Source organism: Siphateles boraxobius, unplaced genomic scaffold (assembly GCF_051911475.1).
Source record: "Siphateles boraxobius isolate OS27281-9 unplaced genomic scaffold, OSU_SipBor_1 1, whole genome shotgun sequence".
Classification (NCBI taxonomy): domain Eukaryota; kingdom Metazoa; phylum Chordata; class Actinopteri; order Cypriniformes; family Leuciscidae; genus Siphateles; species Siphateles boraxobius.
The window spans coordinates 19,651,896-19,672,971 of record NW_027508699.1 but is presented as its reverse complement, the minus strand read 5'-3'; the positions used below and the strand labels follow the sequence as shown (position 1 = coordinate 19,672,971).

The 21,076-nt window shown below is 37.8% G+C and overlaps 2 protein-coding genes across 3 annotated transcripts; one reads left to right on the top strand and one right to left on the bottom strand.

The window, feature by feature from the left end:
* Positions 1–168: 168 nt before the first annotated feature.
* Positions 169–2,621, bottom strand: fitm1l (fat storage inducing transmembrane protein 1, like). The gene is made up of 2 exons (XM_077227559.1): positions 1,833–2,621; positions 169–1,152 (listed from the first exon to the last, which is right to left on the bottom strand). Exons 1-2 carry the CDS (start codon positions 2,009–2,011, stop codon positions 426–428), a joined length of 906 nt encoding a protein of 301 aa, XP_077083674.1. The 5' UTR covers positions 2,012–2,621; the 3' UTR covers positions 169–425.
* A 5,586-nt stretch (positions 2,622–8,207) lies between these two features.
* On the top strand, positions 8,208–19,911 carry LOC143736436 (myosin-6-like). Of its 2 annotated transcripts, XM_077227137.1 has the most exons (39): positions 8,208–8,318; positions 8,426–8,487; positions 8,597–8,802; positions 9,182–9,325; positions 9,415–9,571; positions 9,689–9,716; positions 10,029–10,134; positions 10,242–10,334; positions 10,424–10,487; positions 10,715–10,813; positions 10,921–11,024; positions 11,129–11,267; positions 11,373–11,491; positions 11,569–11,718; positions 11,832–12,002; positions 12,102–12,411; positions 12,634–12,704; positions 12,783–12,988; positions 13,082–13,205; positions 13,294–13,430; positions 13,548–13,803; positions 14,207–14,449; positions 14,535–14,711; positions 14,838–14,983; positions 15,074–15,164; positions 15,256–15,645; positions 15,810–15,936; positions 16,018–16,136; positions 16,232–16,428; positions 16,731–16,914; positions 17,380–17,545; positions 17,654–17,778; positions 17,875–18,183; positions 18,265–18,468; positions 18,551–18,847; positions 18,948–19,052; positions 19,154–19,249; positions 19,349–19,483; positions 19,779–19,911. In XM_077227137.1, exons 3-39 carry the CDS (start codon positions 8,602–8,604, stop codon positions 19,797–19,799), a joined length of 5,811 nt encoding a protein of 1,936 aa, XP_077083252.1. In that variant the 5' UTR covers positions 8,208–8,318; positions 8,426–8,487; positions 8,597–8,601; the 3' UTR covers positions 19,800–19,911. The 2 variants fall into 2 exon arrangements, with proteins under 2 accessions (XP_077083252.1, XP_077083259.1); XM_077227144.1 differs by lacking the exons at positions 8,208–8,318; positions 8,426–8,487; positions 8,597–8,802; ... (6 more) ...; positions 10,715–10,813; positions 10,921–11,024 and having other exon boundaries at positions 11,135–11,267; positions 11,341–11,491.
* Positions 19,912–21,076: the final 1,165 nt, after the last annotated feature.

The following is a 21,076-nucleotide window of genomic DNA, read 5'->3' as shown; positions in this document are numbered from 1 at the left end:
ATAATTGTCTCTGTGAAATCAGTACTGTATTAGGGTCAAAACTATTGGCAAAAAATAGGGATAGTTCACCTGTTGTTCCAAATGTGTTTGGAACTTTTTTCTTTGAACGCAAATATATATTTTGTCGGCCACAGAGGTTCAAACAGCATTGGAAATAAAAAATACAGGTTTGGAACTCGGAGTAAGTGATTACTTTTTATTTTGGACAACTATCCCTGTACCTTCTCAACCCCCACTTATGATGTTGAAATTCCATTTTTTCATTGTCAGGGTCTTGAGTGAGAATTTAATCAGCATGTATGCATGAATGAAATGCATAAATACCAGCAATTTGATCAAATACACATTCATTTTGCATTGACAGATTTGGGTGTATATTCTTTAGGTTTCATTAAATGAAATAAAGCACTATAATTAGTCCAAATTCAGCCAAGCTTTGATTCCTCAAGCCTTCCCTTGTTGATGTCTGTATCATTTTCACACAATGTATCAGTTGTCTCATCCTGTTTCCTCTGTGTAGACAAGAGTCCAACCCCTGGCCTCCCGGGGCAGTACCAACTAGGTCCAAGTCGGTACCAGCCCTGATACAATGCTCTCCAGCTCAAACAACCCAGAGCGCCTCCCAGAAGCTGAGTAGGAAACTCCGGGAAGTAAGCCAGCAAACAGAGCAGCAGGAACACCCAGAGACTCAACAGAAGGACACAGAACAGGAAGAGGATGCGCAGCGGGGCTTCAGAGGGTCCACCCAGGCAAAGGTACGGCCCAAATACTGCAGTCTCTTCAGCTAGAAGCAGGCAGCACAAACACAGCAGGAGGGCATCTTCAGATACTTCATAGCCACGCCACAACATGCCAGAGCGGACACAGGCATCCTTTGTTTCACCTTCACGTAAAAGCAATAAAGGTTGCCCATTTCCACTGCTCCCTGAAGCCAGCTCAAGACTGGAGCTGAGGGGTTCATAACAGCTCCCGGTGGCATTCTCCAATAGACAAAGCAGTTTGCGGAAGCCCAGCCACAATCCACCTGCCACAGCTAGCCGAGAAAGGTGTCGCAGGGAAAGTGTGAGTGAGCGACGAACTGAGAAAGAGAGGACAAAGACAAAAGAGCCAACAAAGATGCAGGTCCAGCCCCAGCCTGAGCGCAGGAAAACCCTACAAATGAATAGTGAATGACATATTACTCTTTCAGCTTTCAATGACATATTACTCTACTCAGCTCAGCTTTCCTGTAGCTCAAACAGTAGAGCGCTGACACTTGCAACGCCAAGATCATGGGTTCCATTCCCAGGGAAAGCAAGAACTGATTAGAATGTAAATGTGTACCTTGAAATGCAATGTTAAGTCGCTTTGGATAAAAGTGTATGCCAAATGTACTCAATTAATATTGAGCACAGTATTGCATTCTATATTTAGTTTTCACTCATTTACAAGTGCAATTACCAGTGGAGGAGTTCTTATTGCATGTGCAGCCTGTGAGCGATTTAAGGAAAAGAATACAATATATATATATATATATATATATATATATATATACTGTATTTCCTTAACAATAATGAAAAAGAGACTCAAATTATAGGTACACTTTTTTTTAATGGGGGGCCTGTGTCTCTAGTTAGAAATGCCCATGATTCATATTATATAAAACACTTTTTAAAGGTTGCGCGAAACTTCTTGTTTATTGAACTGTTGTGTAGAAGCAATGTCACGCGCAATCATGTTGTTGTGATTGGCACAAGGCCGCAGAACCCCAGCGTGCTTGCTAATGTGGTATTATTTGAATTATTGAATTTTAATGACATTAATTTGCACATATTTGTGTTTGTGCTACTTACCTGTAGAGAAAGTGAGTCCTCTTTGCAAACACACTATAATGGGAAACCCATAGACTCAGGAGGGGCCCAAACAAAAGCAATGCTGAAAGCAACAAATGAAAATGACGTCGAAAAGATGCGTTGCCAAGAAGTCCAGCTGCCAGGTCAGTAATGACCACAAGGATAGAGTTTAGAAACATTTGTATTTTTCCTTAACCACACCAGCAAATTACAGTTAATATGGATTGATTGTTGTTAAGAGTCCAGTATCTCTCAGAATCCTACAAAAACTTCCTCAGTGACAGCTGCATTGTGTCAGAGTTGTAAAATACACAATGAATTTGTGTAGCCTACGTTATCAAACAGTAAGCATGTCTAATGATAAATTCGAATGTCTTTTCCAATTGACTGTTTGCAATAGGATTTTCTCTTTCACTGGAATCACTTTTCTAGCAATAAGTTTTCGTCACATACATTGATGCATTTAAACCCGGTATAAAAATGGCATGTGCTACTTTAGTAGTTTCCTCTTCTTATACTTGGTGTCCTCTAACCTTCAGGTGATTTTCATGGCCTGTCTCTCTTCTGATCTTTATCGTTTTGGAAATCTGGCAGCACTCCCCCTTTATGTGCTTGCAGCCAACAACTTCCGTTTACGCCTTGCATCCAAGAGAAAGAAAATCCAGTTCATTCCTGATTTCCAAGTTCTTTGAATCCGTTGGTCTCTCTCATTTCTCTAGCAGCACAACTGCTCTAAGAGGGTCTCTTGCACCTTTCACATGGCCCACTCACTCCCCACCCCCTCAGAACAGAAAAAGAAATGTTGTCGCCTTCTGTACTTTCGTGTTGGCGGGTGTCATGTTGCAATTAGACAGTTCTGTGTGAAAATGCTCTGTAACTGTGTTGTCGTTAGTGGACCAAATGATTGTTGCTTGAAAACTTGACAACAATGTGAATAAGTGTTCACAACAGCAAATGTGAATCTAAACCTTAAACATCTCGGTAAAACATTTAGTGCTCTTTTTCGGTGGATGTGTTTAAACTAGTGCTCTTAAAATGTCTGTGGTTCACTGCTGTATAAATGTCAGTAAATGCTATGTACAGTTACTCAGCCACATTTAGCTCTAACCTTCGTACTGTTTCTTCATCCCTCTCTGCTGCTTTCTCCATTCTTAGATTCAGCTGTTGGTGCTGCCTGTCTCTGTCAATCACCGAGTCCCTTTATGGCCTCCACTGTCTGCACCAGCTTCATTATCTTCTCTGGCTCTTTCAAACACCCGTCTGCTCTCTCTCCAGGCTTTCTTGAATTAGCTCCATATTAAGAAAAATGTAGTATGTTTGGTATGTGTTTTAAGAGCATGCAGTGTGTACACACTGGTGAAGTATTCCTGTAAATAAATGTATTTCTCTCCTACTGTGCTTCTTATGAAATTCAAGACACCTTCATATTTCCACAATATAAAGGATTTTATATGATTGTATAGTAGTTCTAGCTCATGTTTAGATGAACATTGTGAATGGAACCTTCTATTTGAAGGAAAGCAAGCTATAGACCTTACGGGTAGATGCCATATTGAATTTTACACAAATGAAAACAAGGCTGTGAGGGATATGTCCTAGATCACATGTACGTTTGAACAAATCACAAAATTTAACAAAACACAACAAAACTGTTTAATGGAGTTTCTGTGAACTGAAAATTTGTTTCTAAAGATGTTTCATCAGCTGAACGGGAATGCTGTTAAATAACAATCCATTTAACAAACTGTTTATCTGTCATAGCCTCATTTTCATTTCTGTCAAAAATTAAAGTGCTACCATGACTAAAGTCTAGCCTATATTCAAGCTAAGAATGTTTTATCACATCATACAGATATCAATAACCTATGTAATAATTTCAAGTTGACACACACACACACACGCACGCACGCACGATTTCCATGTCTAATGGGGACTTTCCATATACATGATTTTTATACTGTGGTCAAACTGTATTATAGCCCCTAAACACAACCCTCACAGAAAACTTTCTGCATTTTTTACATTTTCAAATTTAGTGTTTGTGTGTGTGTATGCAAAGCCATATATGTATAATTTTAGATATTTTTTATATACATGTGTATGTTTTTGTATAACTTTGCTACTAGTTTTCAGCTTGTGCTCATTGGATAGAACTGTTTACCAGAAGGAGCCCTTTAAAGGAGTTCAAACCCCCTCTCTCTTCAACTGATGAGCTTACTCGATCACAGTATCTTATGCAATGACGCCCCCTGGTCCTTGAACTGAGGTTTCGCAGGATTCAAGTCAAATGTGAAGTTGCGCTGTATATGATGTCAGAATATCTTTTAAAATAAGAGTTATTATTATTATTATTAATGCCTGAATGATGGGCCAGAGGGCAATGTTTGACAATGTTGACAAATGCTTTCTTGTCAATATAGGATACTGAATTATTTAGATAATATTTCAAATTTATGGTTGGTAAGTTAACATAAAATCATACGATTATGCCTATTTTTATTTTTTACCTTTTCCACAAAAAAGTCTTACAATTCATTAGCACAGAACAAGTCTAGTTGGTGGGTGGGGGTATAGGTTAAACTTTAATATTTTATATTGAACTAACTGCTTAATAAAAACAATTGTTCACAAAAAAAAGATTATGCCTATTAATACTGAATACAATGCATTAATATTAAAGATTTACACTTCATATCGTTAACAGATTGTGTATTGTCAAGCTGCTGATGTCAGACCAGTATTAATGGAGTTTATAAATCTATGAATCCTGTATTTATTTAGATGGTCTACATGGCCTTTTGAGACATACTCTATCAAAGAAATTGTTCTTGATTTATATACTCCTCATCTCTACCTAAAGTAATCATTACAGGTACAAGCCTTAAGCACATATATATGCTCATCCCTGGGTTTTTTATACAGTAAGAATGTGCTAGTATATACTTGATTTAATCATTCAAATTAATGTATCATATTTAACTCCATGTCATGTTCATTTAGGTTACACCAGAATATATAAAAGTGAGCCATATAATGAATCTTAACAATAATCACTATTTCATTGTGTAAACTGAAACTACAGATCAGGATTTGCTAAAAAATACAATACACAAATATTATTTACTGATGTCCCAGGCATTCACCGACTCTTAAAATATGACACATTTAAAACGGGCTCTTGGTAATGGCTGGAGACACTCTGTCATTCTCATAGAATGACCAGCATGTCTGCGGTTTATCAGCTGCCCTTATGCTTTAAATAGCCACACAATAGTACCTTTAAAACATCCTGCAGTTACAGTTTATTAAACAACCCATCACACATTCTAATGCTCATAAAATACTAATTACAAACACCTTAAAAATTAATTTCACCTTCACTCTTGTATCATATTCTTGGCCTCTAAACCTTTTTTTATAATCAGTGCATGCAAATATGCATAAGCACGGTAATAGATCTACTTTACCTGGCCTGTTTTCATAGTAAATTATCCACTGTTGATCATTTTTTATGTTGCTTTCTATGTTTGAAGGCTTAAATTATTAACGGGTTTATCTGAGACCATTTTGCTTCATAACTACATTTAACCTTTTAATAGGTTCTTATGATAACCAGATAAAGTATGCTGTCTGTTCTCTTGACTGAAGAGCATAGTCATCCCAGGCTCTTCCCATTAATCCTCTGCTAAAGCTTTGATTGGCATCCAGGGCAGCTGCATGGCTGGGTGTGCTTCGTCCCGCCGCTGGGCTGGAATAAATACTAAATCCATACAGTTCATACAGACGGACTGACATGCGTCATGTCCAGAGTCATGCAATCAGTCACAAGGCATTAAAGGCATTGTCTCAAATACTGAACAGTCAAGATGAGAGAATGCCATTAAACAGGAATATTTTCATTTGGTTTATTGAAAATAGTATTGACAATCCTGAATCAAAGTTGAATGGATTTGGGGTTGTGCTAAGGTCATTTTTATTATATTAGTATATCTGTCTATACTGTACATTAGTACAATTTTATTTAATATTGTTATGTTGGAAATATACATGCTAAAAGCTCTTGACCTCAGATCTTTATTAAGAGTTCAACAGACCAAGTGCTAATAAAAGACATTCACACTATTCAAGCGCTGCTCTTTGTGCTCTCAGACATCCTGTTTATTAAATGAGGAGGTAGACAATGTTATGACAACCTGTTATCCTGTTACTTTTTGTTTGGAATATTAGGAGTGTTTAACGGCCATATATAAGTAGTCTATTGTGAATGTGTGCTGTTCAGGGAATGGTGTGACTGTGAGACCTCTCAGGAATGCAGAATATGGCTAATAGCCACTAGATGTATGGTTACATCTAGCATCTAGTTATCCTCTGCTTAATGCTGTCAGAAACCTTTCAATAACTACTTTTATCTCAGCTGTCTCTTGTAAGAAAACATAGGTATAGGCCAAATGCAAGTCTTTTTTTTCCATCTCGGTTTGGTAAAACCTAGTAGTAAGGTAGTATAGATTAACATGAAGTAATAATAAACATTACTTTTAAAGCATTTATAAGTTTTATAGTTTCTTATTAAATATAATAATTGTTTAATGTTAATTACCACATATAGGCCTGCTAATAAATGTATAACATTTAAATTTGTATATGTTGTATGTACAGTATAATGATACAATAATTGGTACAAATTATATACAATTATTTAAATTACTTATAAATGATAAAACACTATAATTTGTGATTTAGAAAAGTTTTTTCATCAATTAACTTCATAAATGCTACAACAAAAATATAATTGTTAGTTCTTTATACCGCCTTAACCTTATTGAAAAAGTATTAGCCATTTTTTTATTATTTAAAGATGAATACTAAAACAGTACCTGCCTACGAGTCAGTTCAGATGGATGTCCAGTATTGGCACAATAACTGTGTGTAAAATAAATCCCACAGGCGACAGATCCAACCCACAGTGTGATGATATGAGTTGAGCAAAAATAAATGTCTTTACCACTGTTCTGCAGTGACAGCAACATGACAAGGTGTTGAAAGGACTCTCTGGTGAACACTTCGAGTTGGCTGGGAATCTGCTGCATTAGTGACGTCCCCTGATAATCTCCACTAACAAGAACCATCAGCACCCCTGCCCGCCACCATATCACTGGACACCATGGCCTCTTATGAAGCTTTTCTATTTCTAAATTCACATCTTTGTCAGTTTCAATACAAAACAATGCAAGGGCAACATTTAGGATGCTGGATTTTGTATTGTCGAAACAGAATCTTAGTCTTTTGCGGACTTTCTTAAAGAAAATTATTCCAAAGTTTTGGGGAAATGTTTTTTATGTTTTAAAGTCCCCGGGGCTGCATTTATTTAATAATATAAATTATAAAAATACAGTAAAAGATTAATATTGTGAAATATTATTACAATAAAAAAACTTTACTATTTTAATATATTATAATATGTAATTTATTCCTATGATGCCAAAGCTGAATTTTCAGCATTATTACTCCAGTCTTAAGTGTCACATGATCCTTCAGAAATCATTCTAATATGCTGATTTGCAGCTCAAAAAACATTTCTTATGATTATACATGCTGAAAACAGCTTAACATGATTGTGAGGGTGAGTAAATGATGACAGAATTTTTCAAGTTTTTGGTGGACTATCCTTTTAACTTCAGTATGGAAGAACACTTAATTTCCGAGAATGTATTACCTGAGCTGAATTTCTTTAAATTTAGTAAGTTCCTATCATTCTAATTGAACTTCCTGTGTGTAAGATGTAAGACAAAAGGGAGCCAGTTCTTAGATTCTGAATTTTGCCCAAGTCTTCGGTGTAGTACCATAAAAAGAGAAGTAATTTGGCAAATTATGGCTTTAGCTACAGTAAACTGTATATCGAGCACGAGCAGTAAATGTGATCATGTATAGTTTGGCGTGTGCTGGGAGCAACTGTCCATATGACCTTGTGTTCTCTAAAGCCGATGCTGGAGCTGTTCAGCTGACAGGCACAAGAGGGGAGGGGTGGAAACGCAAGGACTAAAGCACTTGGCTTGATTTAACCACAGTATCAGCATATTGGACGCTGCCCTGAGGAAAGGCCAGACCCCCACACCTTTGAAACACAGTGTCCTGGCCCGTAACAAAACTACAGATAAGAGAGGGGCCTAGATAAAATCAATGTGTGAGTGATAGGTGAAGGGCCAAAGAATCAGAGATGGAGAATATGTATTCCTCTGACTCACACAAAAGATATTCAGCATTCCTGGCCATCAGCCTGAACGCTTACAATGGAGCACCTCTAAGTGCCAGAGCACCAAAAGATTGGCTTGTTTTAGTGTGTTTGATGTGCTTACGTCAGGAGGGGGGCTCACAGGTCAGATGTCCTTGGCCTTATAGGGTTATGGCAATCGAGGTTATAAATCCCATCTCTGCTATTGTGCTGAATCTCAGCATACCGTCCACCGGTCCCTGTGTGGTTTTTCGTGTGTACGTTCTTTCTTAGGACTATGTGTATTGTGCCATTGATGTACTGCTTTTGTGTTATATTTATCATTACATATACTTCCATGTGTAAATTTTTCTCTGTTTTTTAGGAGGAATCGCAAACACCTGGAGTCTCCATCTGCATCTGCTCTCTGTCATTAACCTAATAGGTAAATTTATGTTACCGATGCAAGCACTGGACAATTGAATTGAAAATCACTTACACTCCATTAGTTTCTTCTTTCTAGTTCACAAGTCCTTTGTTTTTTGTAATTTAGGGTTAACTATGGGTGATGCTCAAATGTCAGTTTTTGGGCCCGCTGCCTCTTACCTGCGGAAGTCTGACAGGGAGCGTCTAGAGGCGCAAACGAAACTATTCGACTTAAAGAAGGAATGCTTTGTGCCTGATTCCGTGGAGGAGTTTGTTAAAGCCACCATCATGAGTCGAGAGGGTGGCAAAGTCACTGTGGAGACAGAGGGAGGGAAGGTCAGTGCAAAAAGAACATGATTTCCATTTATGACCTTTTTTGAGGCTTTTGTGAATATTTGATCACCCACTATGTAATTTTGATTTTTTAGTATCATCCAAAATTATTACTGGGATCAACTTCTTTTACACACACATACATTTTAAAACATATAATAACATATGGTAGCATTTTTTAAGGAGGCTTCATTTATCAAAGCTACATAATGAACAATGCATTGAACAGATAAACAGTATAGCCTACTCAAATAATTTGTGCTGAGTTGAGAATGATCTAAACCAGATTTTGTTTCCAGCACAATCTTACTGTCCTCTTACAGTTCCCTTGGGGTTTTCGGTTGGAGAACCCTGCTCTAAACTTGATCCTTTATTTGTACAGACTGTCACTGTCAAAGAGAGTGACGTTTTGCAACAGAATCCCCCCAAATTTGATAAAATTGAAGACATGGCAATGCTGACCTTTCTCCATGAGCCTGCCGTGCTGTTTAACCTCAAAGAGCGCTATGCAGCATGGATGATTTATGTGAGTATACAGGAGTCTCAGCTGCTTCTCTGAAACCAAACATTTATACTTTATACATTTATTTATACATTTATACTTCTGTTCTACAGACATACTCAGGGCTGTTCTGTGTCACTGTCAACCCTTACAAGTGGTTGCCAGTGTACAATCAGGAGGTGGTTACAGCCTATAGAGGGAAGAAGAGGAGTGAAGCTCCTCCCCACATCTATTCCATTTCTGATAACGCCTACCAGTACATGCTTTCAGGTAATACTCACAAAAATAACCAACACAACAATAAAGATCATATGTACAGATAATGAAATCAGCACCAACTAATAAAACAAAACAAAAATGGATATTTGTTATTCTGTCCTTGAACAGACCGAGAAAACCAGTCCATTCTTATCACGTAAGTGACAAAGCACACCGCATGTAAAGTCACTATATTGCCACTTAACTTTTGTTACAGTACAGAGAAGTCTTCTGTATTTCTGCTAACTTAGCAACAGTAATTTTCTGGCAATGCATTAAATGGATAGTTCACCCAAAAATGAAAAATCTGTCATTTACACATCTACATGTTTATGAAAGTCAAATGACTTTACTTCTACCATAAAGATATCTTGTAAAACGTCCATGCAGAACTTGTCCACACAATTCAAGAACTCTTAAACGGTTACATAAGTAATATATCTCTAACTTTGTTTATTTATGATCCTAGTGGAGAGTCTGGTGCTGGGAAAACTGTGAATACTAAAAGAGTCATTCAGTACTTTGCCAGCATTGCAGCAAGTGGAGGAAAGAAGGACTTGGCTGCTCAGAACAAGGTGCTACTTTAAGAAACGGAAAATATAGATTTGCTGACAAAGCCTTTGATGCCTAATGTTTTAAATATGTTTTTACCTTCTTCTGGATTTTTGATCTCCTTATCTAGGGAACCCTGGAGGATCAAATTATCCAGGCTAACCCTGCATTGGAGGCCTTTGGTAATGCTAAGACCATCAGAAATGACAACTCCTCAAGATTTGTAAGTGAATGTGTACTAAATAAAAATTGTAGAGCATATTCAATTTTATGCAACATGGTGTAAGGAGGCTGTTCAACATTTTTCTTTAGGGAAAATTTATTCGAATTCACTTTGATACAAGGGGGAAACTGGCATCTGCTGACATTGAAACATGTATGTCATTGCTTTCTTTTTGCAAAAATTTCATTCATTTTACATTTCATTTCATTCTAATGTAAGTTTACTTGGTAATGATATACTAAAAATGGAAAAGTTATTCCTTTGCTTTTTTTTTGTGTACAGACGACAATTTTGTCAAAACGATCCCCGTTCAAATGCAAATGACAATTTATAGTGGACTACTTGTACATTATAAAACTATGTTCTTTCTATTTGTCTAGATCTCCTGGAGAAGTCTCGTGTGGTCTTTCAGTTAAAGGCTGAGAGAGACTATCACATCTTCTATCAAATCTTATCCAACAAAAAACCTGAGCTCCTTGGTGAGCAAATAAAGTAACTTTAGATACTCAATAAATAATACAAAACCTAGATAGACTTGAATATGATCTTGTGCTCTCTCTCTCTTCTATTTAAACTCTATAAACAGAGATGATGCTAGTGACAGCAAACCCATATGACTACTCATTCATCTCTCAAGGAGAGACCACAGTTGCTTCTATTGATGATGCTGAGGAGTTAATGGCCACCGACGTAAGTTTCTTGCCATTAAAGCTGGATAAAAACCATAACAATCTTTGGCCACATAACATTCATGTCTTAAGGTACTAACATACCCAATCATTCTACTTTCACAGAGTGCCTTTGATATATTGGGATTCACACAAGAAGAAAAGAACTCTGTGTACAAGCTGACTGGAGCCATTATGCACTACGGCAACATGAAGTTCAAGCAAAAGCAGCGAGAGGAACAAGCAGAATCAGATGGAACTGAAGGTAAAGAATTAAAGCTGACATCAAAATGCAGCAAATTCAAATGTCATCACCTCTGTGAATTACTTTATTTCAGTCTTGCTTTATGTAAGGAATCTTGATTTCCAGATGCTGACAAAGCAGCATATCTAATGGGTCTAAATTCTGCTGACCTCATTAAGGGTCTATGCCACCCAAGGGTCAAAGTTGGGAATGAGTGGGTCACCAAGGGACAAAGTGTCCAGCAAGTAAGTAGTCTCAATCCAATCTGACAACAATAAGAGAATGTAAAACAAACAAAACTTTCATACGCTGGTCATTTCAGGTGTACTCTGCTATTGGTGCCTTATCAAAATCAGTGTATGAGAAAATGTTCCTCTGGATGGTGGTGAGAATCAACCAATCTCTGGAGACAAAGCAACCACGCCAGTACTTCATTGGAGTGTTGGATATTGCTGGCTTTGAGATCTTTGATGTGAGTACTGAATGCTTATCCTAACACACAAGTTACACCTCAGCATTTCAAATTTCCAGATTTTTTCATATAAAACTGTTACTGCAACTATGCTATTACAAATTCATGTACAGTTCAACACCTTTGAGCAACTCTGCATCAACTTTACCAATGAGAAACTGCAACAGTTTTTCAACCACCACATGTTTGTGCTGGAACAAGAGGAGTACAAGAAAGAAGGGATTGAATGGGAGTTCATTGACTTCGGCATGGACTTACAGGCCTGCATCGATCTCATTGAGAAAGTGAGTCACCAATAATTACTGAAACAAGTTTTAATTACAGTAAGAATATATGTGTTTCTTATATATATCAGCATTTCTCCATATTCCTGATTCCCTCAGCCTATGGGCATCATGTCGATCCTTGAAGAGGAATGCATGTTTCCCAAAGCCAGTGATGCAACCTTTAAAGCAAAGCTTTATGACAACCACCTTGGGAAATCAAATAACTTCCAGAAACCCAGGCTTCTGAAGGGCAAGCCAGAGGCTCACTTTGCCCTGGTTCACTACGCTGGTACAGTGGATTATAACATCAACAACTGGCTGGTAAAGAATAAGGACCCCCTCAATGAAACTGTGGTTGGGTTGTACCAGAAATCCTCAATGAAGTTGTTGGGTTTATTGTTCGCCAACTATGCAAGTGCAGATTCAGGTGAGCTTGTAATGCATTTAAAAAAATTGACATTATCAATTTGAAGAACCTTCTACTTTCAGTAATTTGAGGTCATACGACATGTGAAAATTAAGCTATAAATCAATAGTGTCCACACTGTATCAAGGAAATTGCATGGTATTTTAGCTCCATCAATAACCATTTATGAATAACTCACAAATTACAAAAACTCAAACTTTTGAATTATATTTTGTCGAGCAGATAGTGCAAGTGGTAAAAAAGAAAAGAAGAAGAAAGGGTCATCTTTCCAGACAGTGTCTGCACTTCACAGGGTATGCCAATGCCTGTCAATACCAAAAAACTATTTGTTCTATCCTAATCAAAATTTGCTAACAAGTGATTCCTTACAGGAGAATCTTAACAAGCTAATGACAAACCTGAGATCAACACATCCTCACTTTGTACGGTGCATCATCCCCAATGAGACAAAGACTCCTGGTGCAATGGAGAACCCTTTGGTCATGCACCAACTACGCTGTAACGGTGTACTAGAAGGCATTAGGATCTGCAGGAAGGGCTTCCCCAACAGAATCCTCTATGGGGACTTTAAACAGAGGTACCATGCGTTAAGGGAAGGAAAAATATTACTAGAATTAACTGCAACACCTGCTTGTTTTAATATTTAAATGTTTTTTATGTGATTCTGCAGATATCGCATCTTAAACCCTGCATCTATCCCTGAGGGACAGTTCATAGACAGCAAGAAAGGAGCGGAGAAACTGTTGGGTTCTCTGGAGATCGACCACCAGCAGTACAGGTTTGGGCACACTAAGGTAAGTCATGTAACACTACCTACTAGGAATATGTGAAATGCTGTAAAAGGAAAAGATTTTGATCATTTAATGTCTGCTATTACATCAGGTATTTTTTAAGGCTGGTCTTCTTGGCCAACTGGAGGAGATGAGAGATGAGCGTCTATCAAAAATAATCACTGGGATTCAAGCAAGGTCTCGTGGTCTTCTCTCAAGGGCTGAGTACCAAAAGATGGTAGAACGCAGGTAATGCTTATCTCATCGATTATATTATACTTAAACTAGCGATGTGTGTTTATATATGCTGTAGAATTTGAAATGGTGTTTGACTGTATTTTTTTTATGCATTCTCTGCTAAAAAAGGGATGCCCTGCTTGTGATTCAGTGGAATGTACGTGCATTCATGTGTGTCAAGAATTGGCCCTGGATGAAACTCTTCTTTAAAATTAAACCATTGCTGAGATCTGCTGAAGCAGAGAAGGAAATGGCCAATATGAAAGAGGAGTTCTTGAAGCTCAAGGACGCTTATGCAAAGTCTGAGGCTCGTAAAAAAGAACTTGAGGAAAAAATGGTGACTCTTCTTCAAGAAAAGAATGACCTTCAACTTCAAGTTCAGGCGGTAAGTCAGTCAAATTTCATCAATAAAAGATTGGAATAAACTATGTAATATTACAACGCTTTCTTATCCCAAGGCGTCATTTTATTCACACTTTTGACCATGCTTCCAAATCCGACGCGCATGGCACCCTTTAGCGTCAGGTAGATGACGCTTATCCTCGCGCGTCATCTAACGCCTTTAGCGTCAGTTAGATGACGCTTCCGTTTTTAGCGTCAGTTACATGACGCTTCTGTAATGGGTAGGTTTAGGTCTGGGGTAGGGTTAGCGTCTTATATTGACGCTAAAGGGTGCCTTGTGCGTCGGATGTTGAAGCATGGTCAACAGCATCAGTTAAATGACGCCTTGGGATGAGAATGGGCTGAATATTATGCATGCATCTTTGCAATATTTTCAAATCCAACAGGAACAAGATAATCTCTGTGATGCTGAAGAGAGATGTGAAGGTCTGATCAAAAACAAGATTCAGATGGAGGCTAAAACCAAAGAGCTCACAGAGCGGCTTGAGGATGAGGAGGAGATGAACGCAGAGATGACAGCTAAAAAGAGAAAGCTGGAGGATGAGTGCTCCGAGCTGAAGAAAGATATTGATGATCTGGAGCTGACTCTGGCTAAAGTGGAGAAAGAAAAGCATGCTACTGAGAACAAGGTTTCATACAAACTGTAATTAACGGTGAAAAGCTAATGTCCATCTCTAATAAAGTGTTTAATTAATATTAGCTTTATACACACAGGTGAAGAACCTGACAGAAGAAATGGCAGCTTTAGATGATATTATTGCCAAGCTGACAAAAGAGAAAAAAGCCCTGATGGAAGCTCATCAGCAGACACTGGATGACCTGCAAAGTGAGGAGGACAAAGTCAACACCCTCACTAAGGCAAAAGCAAAGCTAGAGCAACAGGTGGATGATGTGAGTAAGCTAAGCTCATTGTACATGATGTGTAGATACTTTTGTTGTTGTTGTTGTTGTTGTTTTATGAAGAAACAAGAATGTTTGTTGCAGCACATTAACAATTTAATTTGTTAAATCCATTAGCTTGAAGGATCTCTAGAGCAAGAAAAGAAAATCCGTATGGATCTAGAAAGAGCTAAGAGGAAACTTGAAGGAGATTTGAAGTTAACTCAGGAAAGTTTAATGGACCTGGAGAATGACAAGCAGCAAATGGAAGAAAGACTGAAGAAGTAAGACAAACTATTTTATTATTACTGTATTATTGTTGTTTTGAATGTTTGAACATCATAATAAAATAAAGTCCATAATTTCATTTTCAGAAAAGACTTTGAAATCAGTCAGCTCAACAGTAAAATTGATGATGAACAAAACATAATTATCCAACTACAAAAGAAACTCAAGGAGCTGCAGGTACTTTATAATACCATACTTAATGATCGCTCTGTTGATCATTGTAATGTGCATTTTGAAGGGAAAAAAACTCTACTCCTCTTTATCCTAGGCTCGAGTTGAGGAGCTGGAGGAAGAGCTTGAGGCAGAAAGAGCTGCCAGAGCCAAGGTAGAGAAACAGAGAGCAGATTTAGCAAGAGAGCTGGAAGAGATCAGTGAGAGACTGGAGGAGGCTGGAGGAGCTACATCGGCTCAGATTGAGATGAATAAGAAACGAGAGGCAGAGTTTCAGAAACTTCGCAGAGACCTTGAAGAGGCCACTCTGCAGCACGAGGCCACAGCCGCCACACTAAGAAAGAAACAGGCTGACAGTGTGGCTGAACTTGGAGAGCAGATCGACAATTTGCAGAGAGTCAAGCAAAAACTGGAAAAGGAGAAAAGTGAACTCAGGCTGGAGCTGGATGATGTGGCCTCCAGCATGGAGCATATTGTCAAGTCCAAGGTGAATTGGCTGTTATTCTTTTCTTTTCTTTTTTGGGAAGATGGCAAGATTCTATTTATTCAAAAAATTTGACCTTAGAATAAAGATCTTTAAATATATGTCTGTTTGTTTTTAATTTTACTTCTGGAGAATGTCTATACTAATACAATATTTACTCAAAATAGACTAATGTGGAGAAAATGAACCGAACTCTGGAAGATCAACTGAATGAATTCCGTAACAGGTATGAAGAAACCCAAAGGGCCCTAAATGACTTTACAACTCAGAAGGCAAAGCTTCAGGCAGAAAATGGTAAATAAAAAAATAAATAAAAAATTGTGTGATAATTTTATAAGACAACAACAGTTTATTTGCCTGTTTCTTTCAAAACAGATGAATTTGCTAGACAGTTAGAAGAAAAGGAATCATTAATCTCTCAGCTGTCAAGGGGTAAGAACTCCTTCAGTCAACAAATGGAGGACCTGAAAAGGCAGTTAGATGAAGAAATGAAGGTAACATACACTTGTCCACTTCCCCTATATTTCCACTACCGCTCAAGTAATTTATAACCTTCTATAACAAAGTGATCAAACAAATCTTTTTCTAGGCGAAGAATGCTCTCGCCCATGCTGTACAGTCCTCCCGTCATGACACAGATATGCTTAGAGAGCAGTATGAGGAGGAGCAGGAAGCCAAAGCAGAGCTACAGCGATGCATGTCTAAAGCTAATTCTGAGGTGGCTCAGTGGAGAACCAAGTATGAAACTGATGCCATTCAGAGGACTGAGGAGCTGGAAGAAGCCAAGTAAGATATGAATAACTCAATGTACATGAATATACATGATATTGGGAAACATTCAAAAGGACCCAGCAATGACTGCTTGTGTTTCTTGTATTGATCTCTAAAAACAAGTTAAGGCTCAGCACATTTGTTCTGTTCTGCCAGGTTTTTGTGAGTTCCAATTTTCAAAACCCTGCTGAGAAATCCAACATGAAAAAATACCATATGCTGGTAACCAGCAATGCTGAATCAGCTGGGAAGCTTGTTTTCCAGAAGACTGTTCTTTTAATTACTAATTACTTTGTAATTACTTTTATACAATGCAGGAAGAAACTGGCACAGCGTTTGCAGGAGGCCGAGGAGGCCGTGGAGGCAGTTAATGCTAAATGCTCTTCCCTTGAAAAGACTAAACACAGACTCCAGAATGAAATCGAAGATTTGATGGTGGATGTGGAGAGATCCAACACTGCTGCTGCAGCTTTAGACAAAAAACAAAGAAACTTTGATAAGGTAGTATTTAAACGAGAGACTAAAACATTAGACAACATTTATAATTGTATGAATTCAGAGAGAGAGAGAGAGAGAGAGAGAGAGAAAAAGAGATTTCAGAAACTCATACCAGTCAAAAGTTTGGACACACCTATACTCATTTTTATTACTCCTATTTTCCACTGTTTAGATTAATGGTAAAATCATCAGAATTCTGAAATAAAACCAATGGAAGTATGGAACTTGCATGGCCAAAAACTGTTAAGCAAACAAAACATTTTAGATTGCAAATTTTCTCTTGTAAATCCACCCTTTGCCATCTTCATTCCAATTTATTAGTTTAAAAAATGTATTCAATTAATTTTATACATTTTTATTAGATCAACATTCATTATCAAAAAATCGAATTAATATATATATATATATATATATATATATATATATATATATATATATATATATATTTTTTTTTTTTTTTTTTTTCAGGTCTTATCTGAATGGAAACAAAAGTATGAGGAGTCTCAGTGTGAACTGGAGAGCTCTCAGAAGGAGGCAAGATCTTTGAGCACAGAACTGTTCAAGCTGAAGAACTCCTATGAGGAATCTTTGGATCACCTGGAGACCTTGAAGAGAGAGAACAAGATCCTGCAAGGTTCTTGCTATACAAAATTCTGCTACTTTTTACATGTTTGCATAAAATTACAAGTATGTATTTAAGTCTCTATGGATAATCCAAACGATAATGCAATTTTTCCTTCAGAGGAGATCTCTGATCTGTCCGAACAGCTTGGCGAGAGTGGGAAGACAATCCATGAGTTGGAGAAGGTCCGTAAGCAGCTGGAACAAGAAAAAGCAGAGATACAAGCTGCTCTGGAAGAGGCTGAGGTAGGAGCTTGGCCACAAAACCCCCCCCCCCCCCCAAAAAAAACGAACTGAAAGAAGTGCAATGATGACATGAGTAAGCTTATTCTGTTTTTACAGGGTTCTCTGGAGCATGAGGAGGGTAAAATTCTGAGGGCCCAGCTAGAATTTAACCAAATAAAAGCTGACATTGAGCGCAAGCTGACTGAGAAAGATGAGGAAATGGAGCAGTCAAAGAGAAACCAACAGAGGACCATAGACACCTTGCAAAGTGCTTTGGAGTCTGAAACTCGTAGCAGGAATGAGGCTCTCAGGATAAAGAAGAAGATGGAAGGAGATTTAAATGAAATGGAGATCCAGCTGAGCCAGGCTAACAGACAGGCAGCTGAGGCTCAAAAACAACTCAAGTCTGTCCAGGCCCATCTGAAGGTAAAAAGTGTTACCATTTCAAAATACACTTTCTTTGTCTACAAAAGTAACCTTGGCTTTCCTTAATGGAAAATCTTGTAGGACTCCCAGCTTCAGCTTGATGATTCTCTTCGAGCCAATGATGATCTGAAGGAGAACATTGCACTTGTAGAGAGACGCAATACCTTGCTTCAGGCCGAACTGGAGGAGCTTAGGGCTGTTCTGGAACAAACAGAGCGTGGACGCAAACTTTCTGAGCAAGAGCTGCTCGATGTCACTGAGAGAGTACAGCTTTTGCATTCTCAGGTAAACCATGAAGAGTCTTTTTGTATTATTGTCGAAAGGTTCCATTTCAAACGATCACTGTATCAGAAACTTTCTCATACAGAACACCAGCCTCATAAACCAGAAGAAGAAGCTGGAGGCTGACGCATCCCAGCTTCAGAGTGAGGTGGAAGAGGCAGTGCAAGAATGCAGGAATGCTGAAGAAAAAGCCAAGAAGGCCATCACTGATGCTGCCATGATGGCTGAGGAACTGAAAAAGGAGCAGGATACAAGTTCTCACCTGGAGCGTATGAAGAAGAACATGGAGCAGACCATTAAAGATCTGCAGCACCGTCTGGATGAAGCAGAACAAATTGCTATGAAGGGAGGCAAGAAACAAGTTCAGAAACTAGAGGCTAGGGTGAGTAATTACAGTCATCTGCTATTCTTTTGGCTCCGGTTCATTTTAAGAAGACATGAATAAAGCAATGTCTAATGTAAGTCTTCTGCATCACTTCTAGGTAAGAGAGCTGGAATGTGAGGTTGAAGCTGAACAGAAGAGAAGCAGTGAATCTGTGAAGGGAATCCGTAAATATGAACGCCGCATCAAAGAGCTTACATATCAGGTAGAATTAAAATATTTAGACTTCATGGGCAAGTGCATACGTTTGATAATTATTAACATACATAATCTACACAGAATTAAACTATAATTGTATGAATCTAGACTGAAGAGGACCGTAAAAACATAGCCCGTCTTCAGGATTTGGTTGACAAGCTGCAACTAAAAGTCAAAGCTTACAAAAGAGCTGCAGAGGAAGCTGTGAGTGCTCTTGAAATTCTGAGACAGAACTAGTCGCTGTGGATGGTGTCGTATAAAGTATACTGATGTCATATGTGTTTTGTTTGCCTCCTGTAATAGGAAGAACAGGCAAACACTCACCTCAGCAAATTCCGTAAGCTGCAGCATGAACTAGATGAAGCAGACGAAAGGGCTGATATTGCTGAATCTCAAGTGAACAAACTACGTGCCAAAAGTCGTGATGTGGGGCCAAAGGTACAGTGGACACAATTAAATAATCATTAATTGAAATGTTAAAGAGCTCATGAAAGTGCATGACTTCAGTTTGGATCACACTCCTTTAATAGCCAACATGTCAGTCAGGCAGTCAGATTTGCTACAGGTGTTTATATTAGGGAGTAACAATCTCATTCTAGAGAGCATCTGATTGGAAAGAAATCTTTAAGAACAGATTAAGTCATCAATGTTTTTGGCTGTTAATATTTTACAACATCTTTCCTTAATAACTAAAGAAGTCTTTTTTTCCCTCATCAACATTCTTCTCTCACAGAAAGGATTTGATGAAGAGTGAAGTCCTGGAAATCTTCTGAAATCATCTTTATTTGCTTGCCTTTCTCTCTGTACACTTTTGTACACTGTTCACTATTTCCTTACTTACATGAAATAAAGTCACTCTGCATCTAGTTTGTTGTCTTGTATGTTTATGAAGGCTATATTGTGCTGTTTTTATTTGGTCCAAGTTATATCACATTGTAGAATTACTCTAAAATTAAATTCTCAGAAGAGCATTTAGTTTACTTTCATATAAATTAAGTAACATCTACATCTATTTATCATATTATTAATTTGACATTTTACAATAAAGAAAATAAACATTTGCATCCCCTGAGATTGTTTATCAAAGACTCACAGTAATCCCTCAGTGTATATGACAGCTTCTCAGGCTATTTTGTAGTTTTTAGCTGTGCCTCAAACATACAGAACTCTCTAATGCTGAACATGTCCTGTGGCAAGTGAAAACTAACTTGGGACTATAATAAATCACAACACAGTTTCAATGTGCTTTTCAAACTGTCTGAACAATGATTTTAAATGAATTTAAGGTAATCAATCAGCGTCATTGACTCAGTGTACGTAGCAGAACTTCGGGAATCAGGTTTTAAGCATTAGAAATGGAAGTGCTGATGTCTAAAATGGAAAATGATATATCAAAGTCTTTGGTTCTTGAAATAGATTGGATAAAAAGGATAAAGGCTCATGCTCAATGAGCTACTATGGAGTACATAACATGTCATTTATCTCAGACAACAGCACTGATACTTCAATGTGCCAGATCATCTTTGTACTTAGATGCATTTCATGTACAGATATTACAAAAATGTACACAGGAAAAAACCAGTAGGAATTTCCAAGGGAGATTATGCTGTAAAACAAGAACACAAAATCTAGGATGCTACAAATTTATTATGAAAATTATACTTCTTTACACTTCTATTAGTCGCAGTACATTAACAAATCCACAGTCATTTTTAAATAATTAGTCATTTATTTCGTCCAGTGGGTCTTTCCTTTAAATGCTGTAGATGTAACTCACCTCAGAGCAGGTTTCACACAGGTCTCAATGAGTAGGTGAGACACACACCACCGAGAGAGGTGTGAGAGCAGCAAAACAAATCTTTGGCTCTATCACGGTTGTATTAGGCAAACTTGTACTCATAAATATTTAGGGTTTTGTAAATGTAAAATGAGCAACATTTTAAATGCACAAATTGCATATGTATTTGTAAATCTTGATAACATGGTCAATTATGTAACATTGACGTTGCATTAAAACACATTAAATTCTTA

Coding starts and splice junctions, on each gene's coding strand:
- fitm1l (XM_077227559.1), bottom strand. CDS start 2,011: ATGTTTCTAAACTCTATCCTTGTGGTCATTACTGACCTGGCAGCTGGA. Junction 1,153..1,832: donor AGGACTCACTTTCTCTACAG/GTAAGTAGCACA, acceptor ATTCATTTGTAG/GGTTTTCCTGCGCTCAGGCT.
- LOC143736436 (XM_077227137.1), top strand. CDS start 8,602: ATGGGTGATGCTCAAATGTCAGTTTTTGGGCCCGCTGCCTCTTACCTG. Junction 9,717..10,028: donor AACCAGTCCATTCTTATCAC/GTAAGTGACAAA, acceptor TTATGATCCTAG/TGGAGAGTCTGGTGCTGGGA. Junction 13,206..13,293: donor ACAGGTTTGGGCACACTAAG/GTAAGTCATGTA, acceptor CTATTACATCAG/GTATTTTTTAAGGCTGGTCT.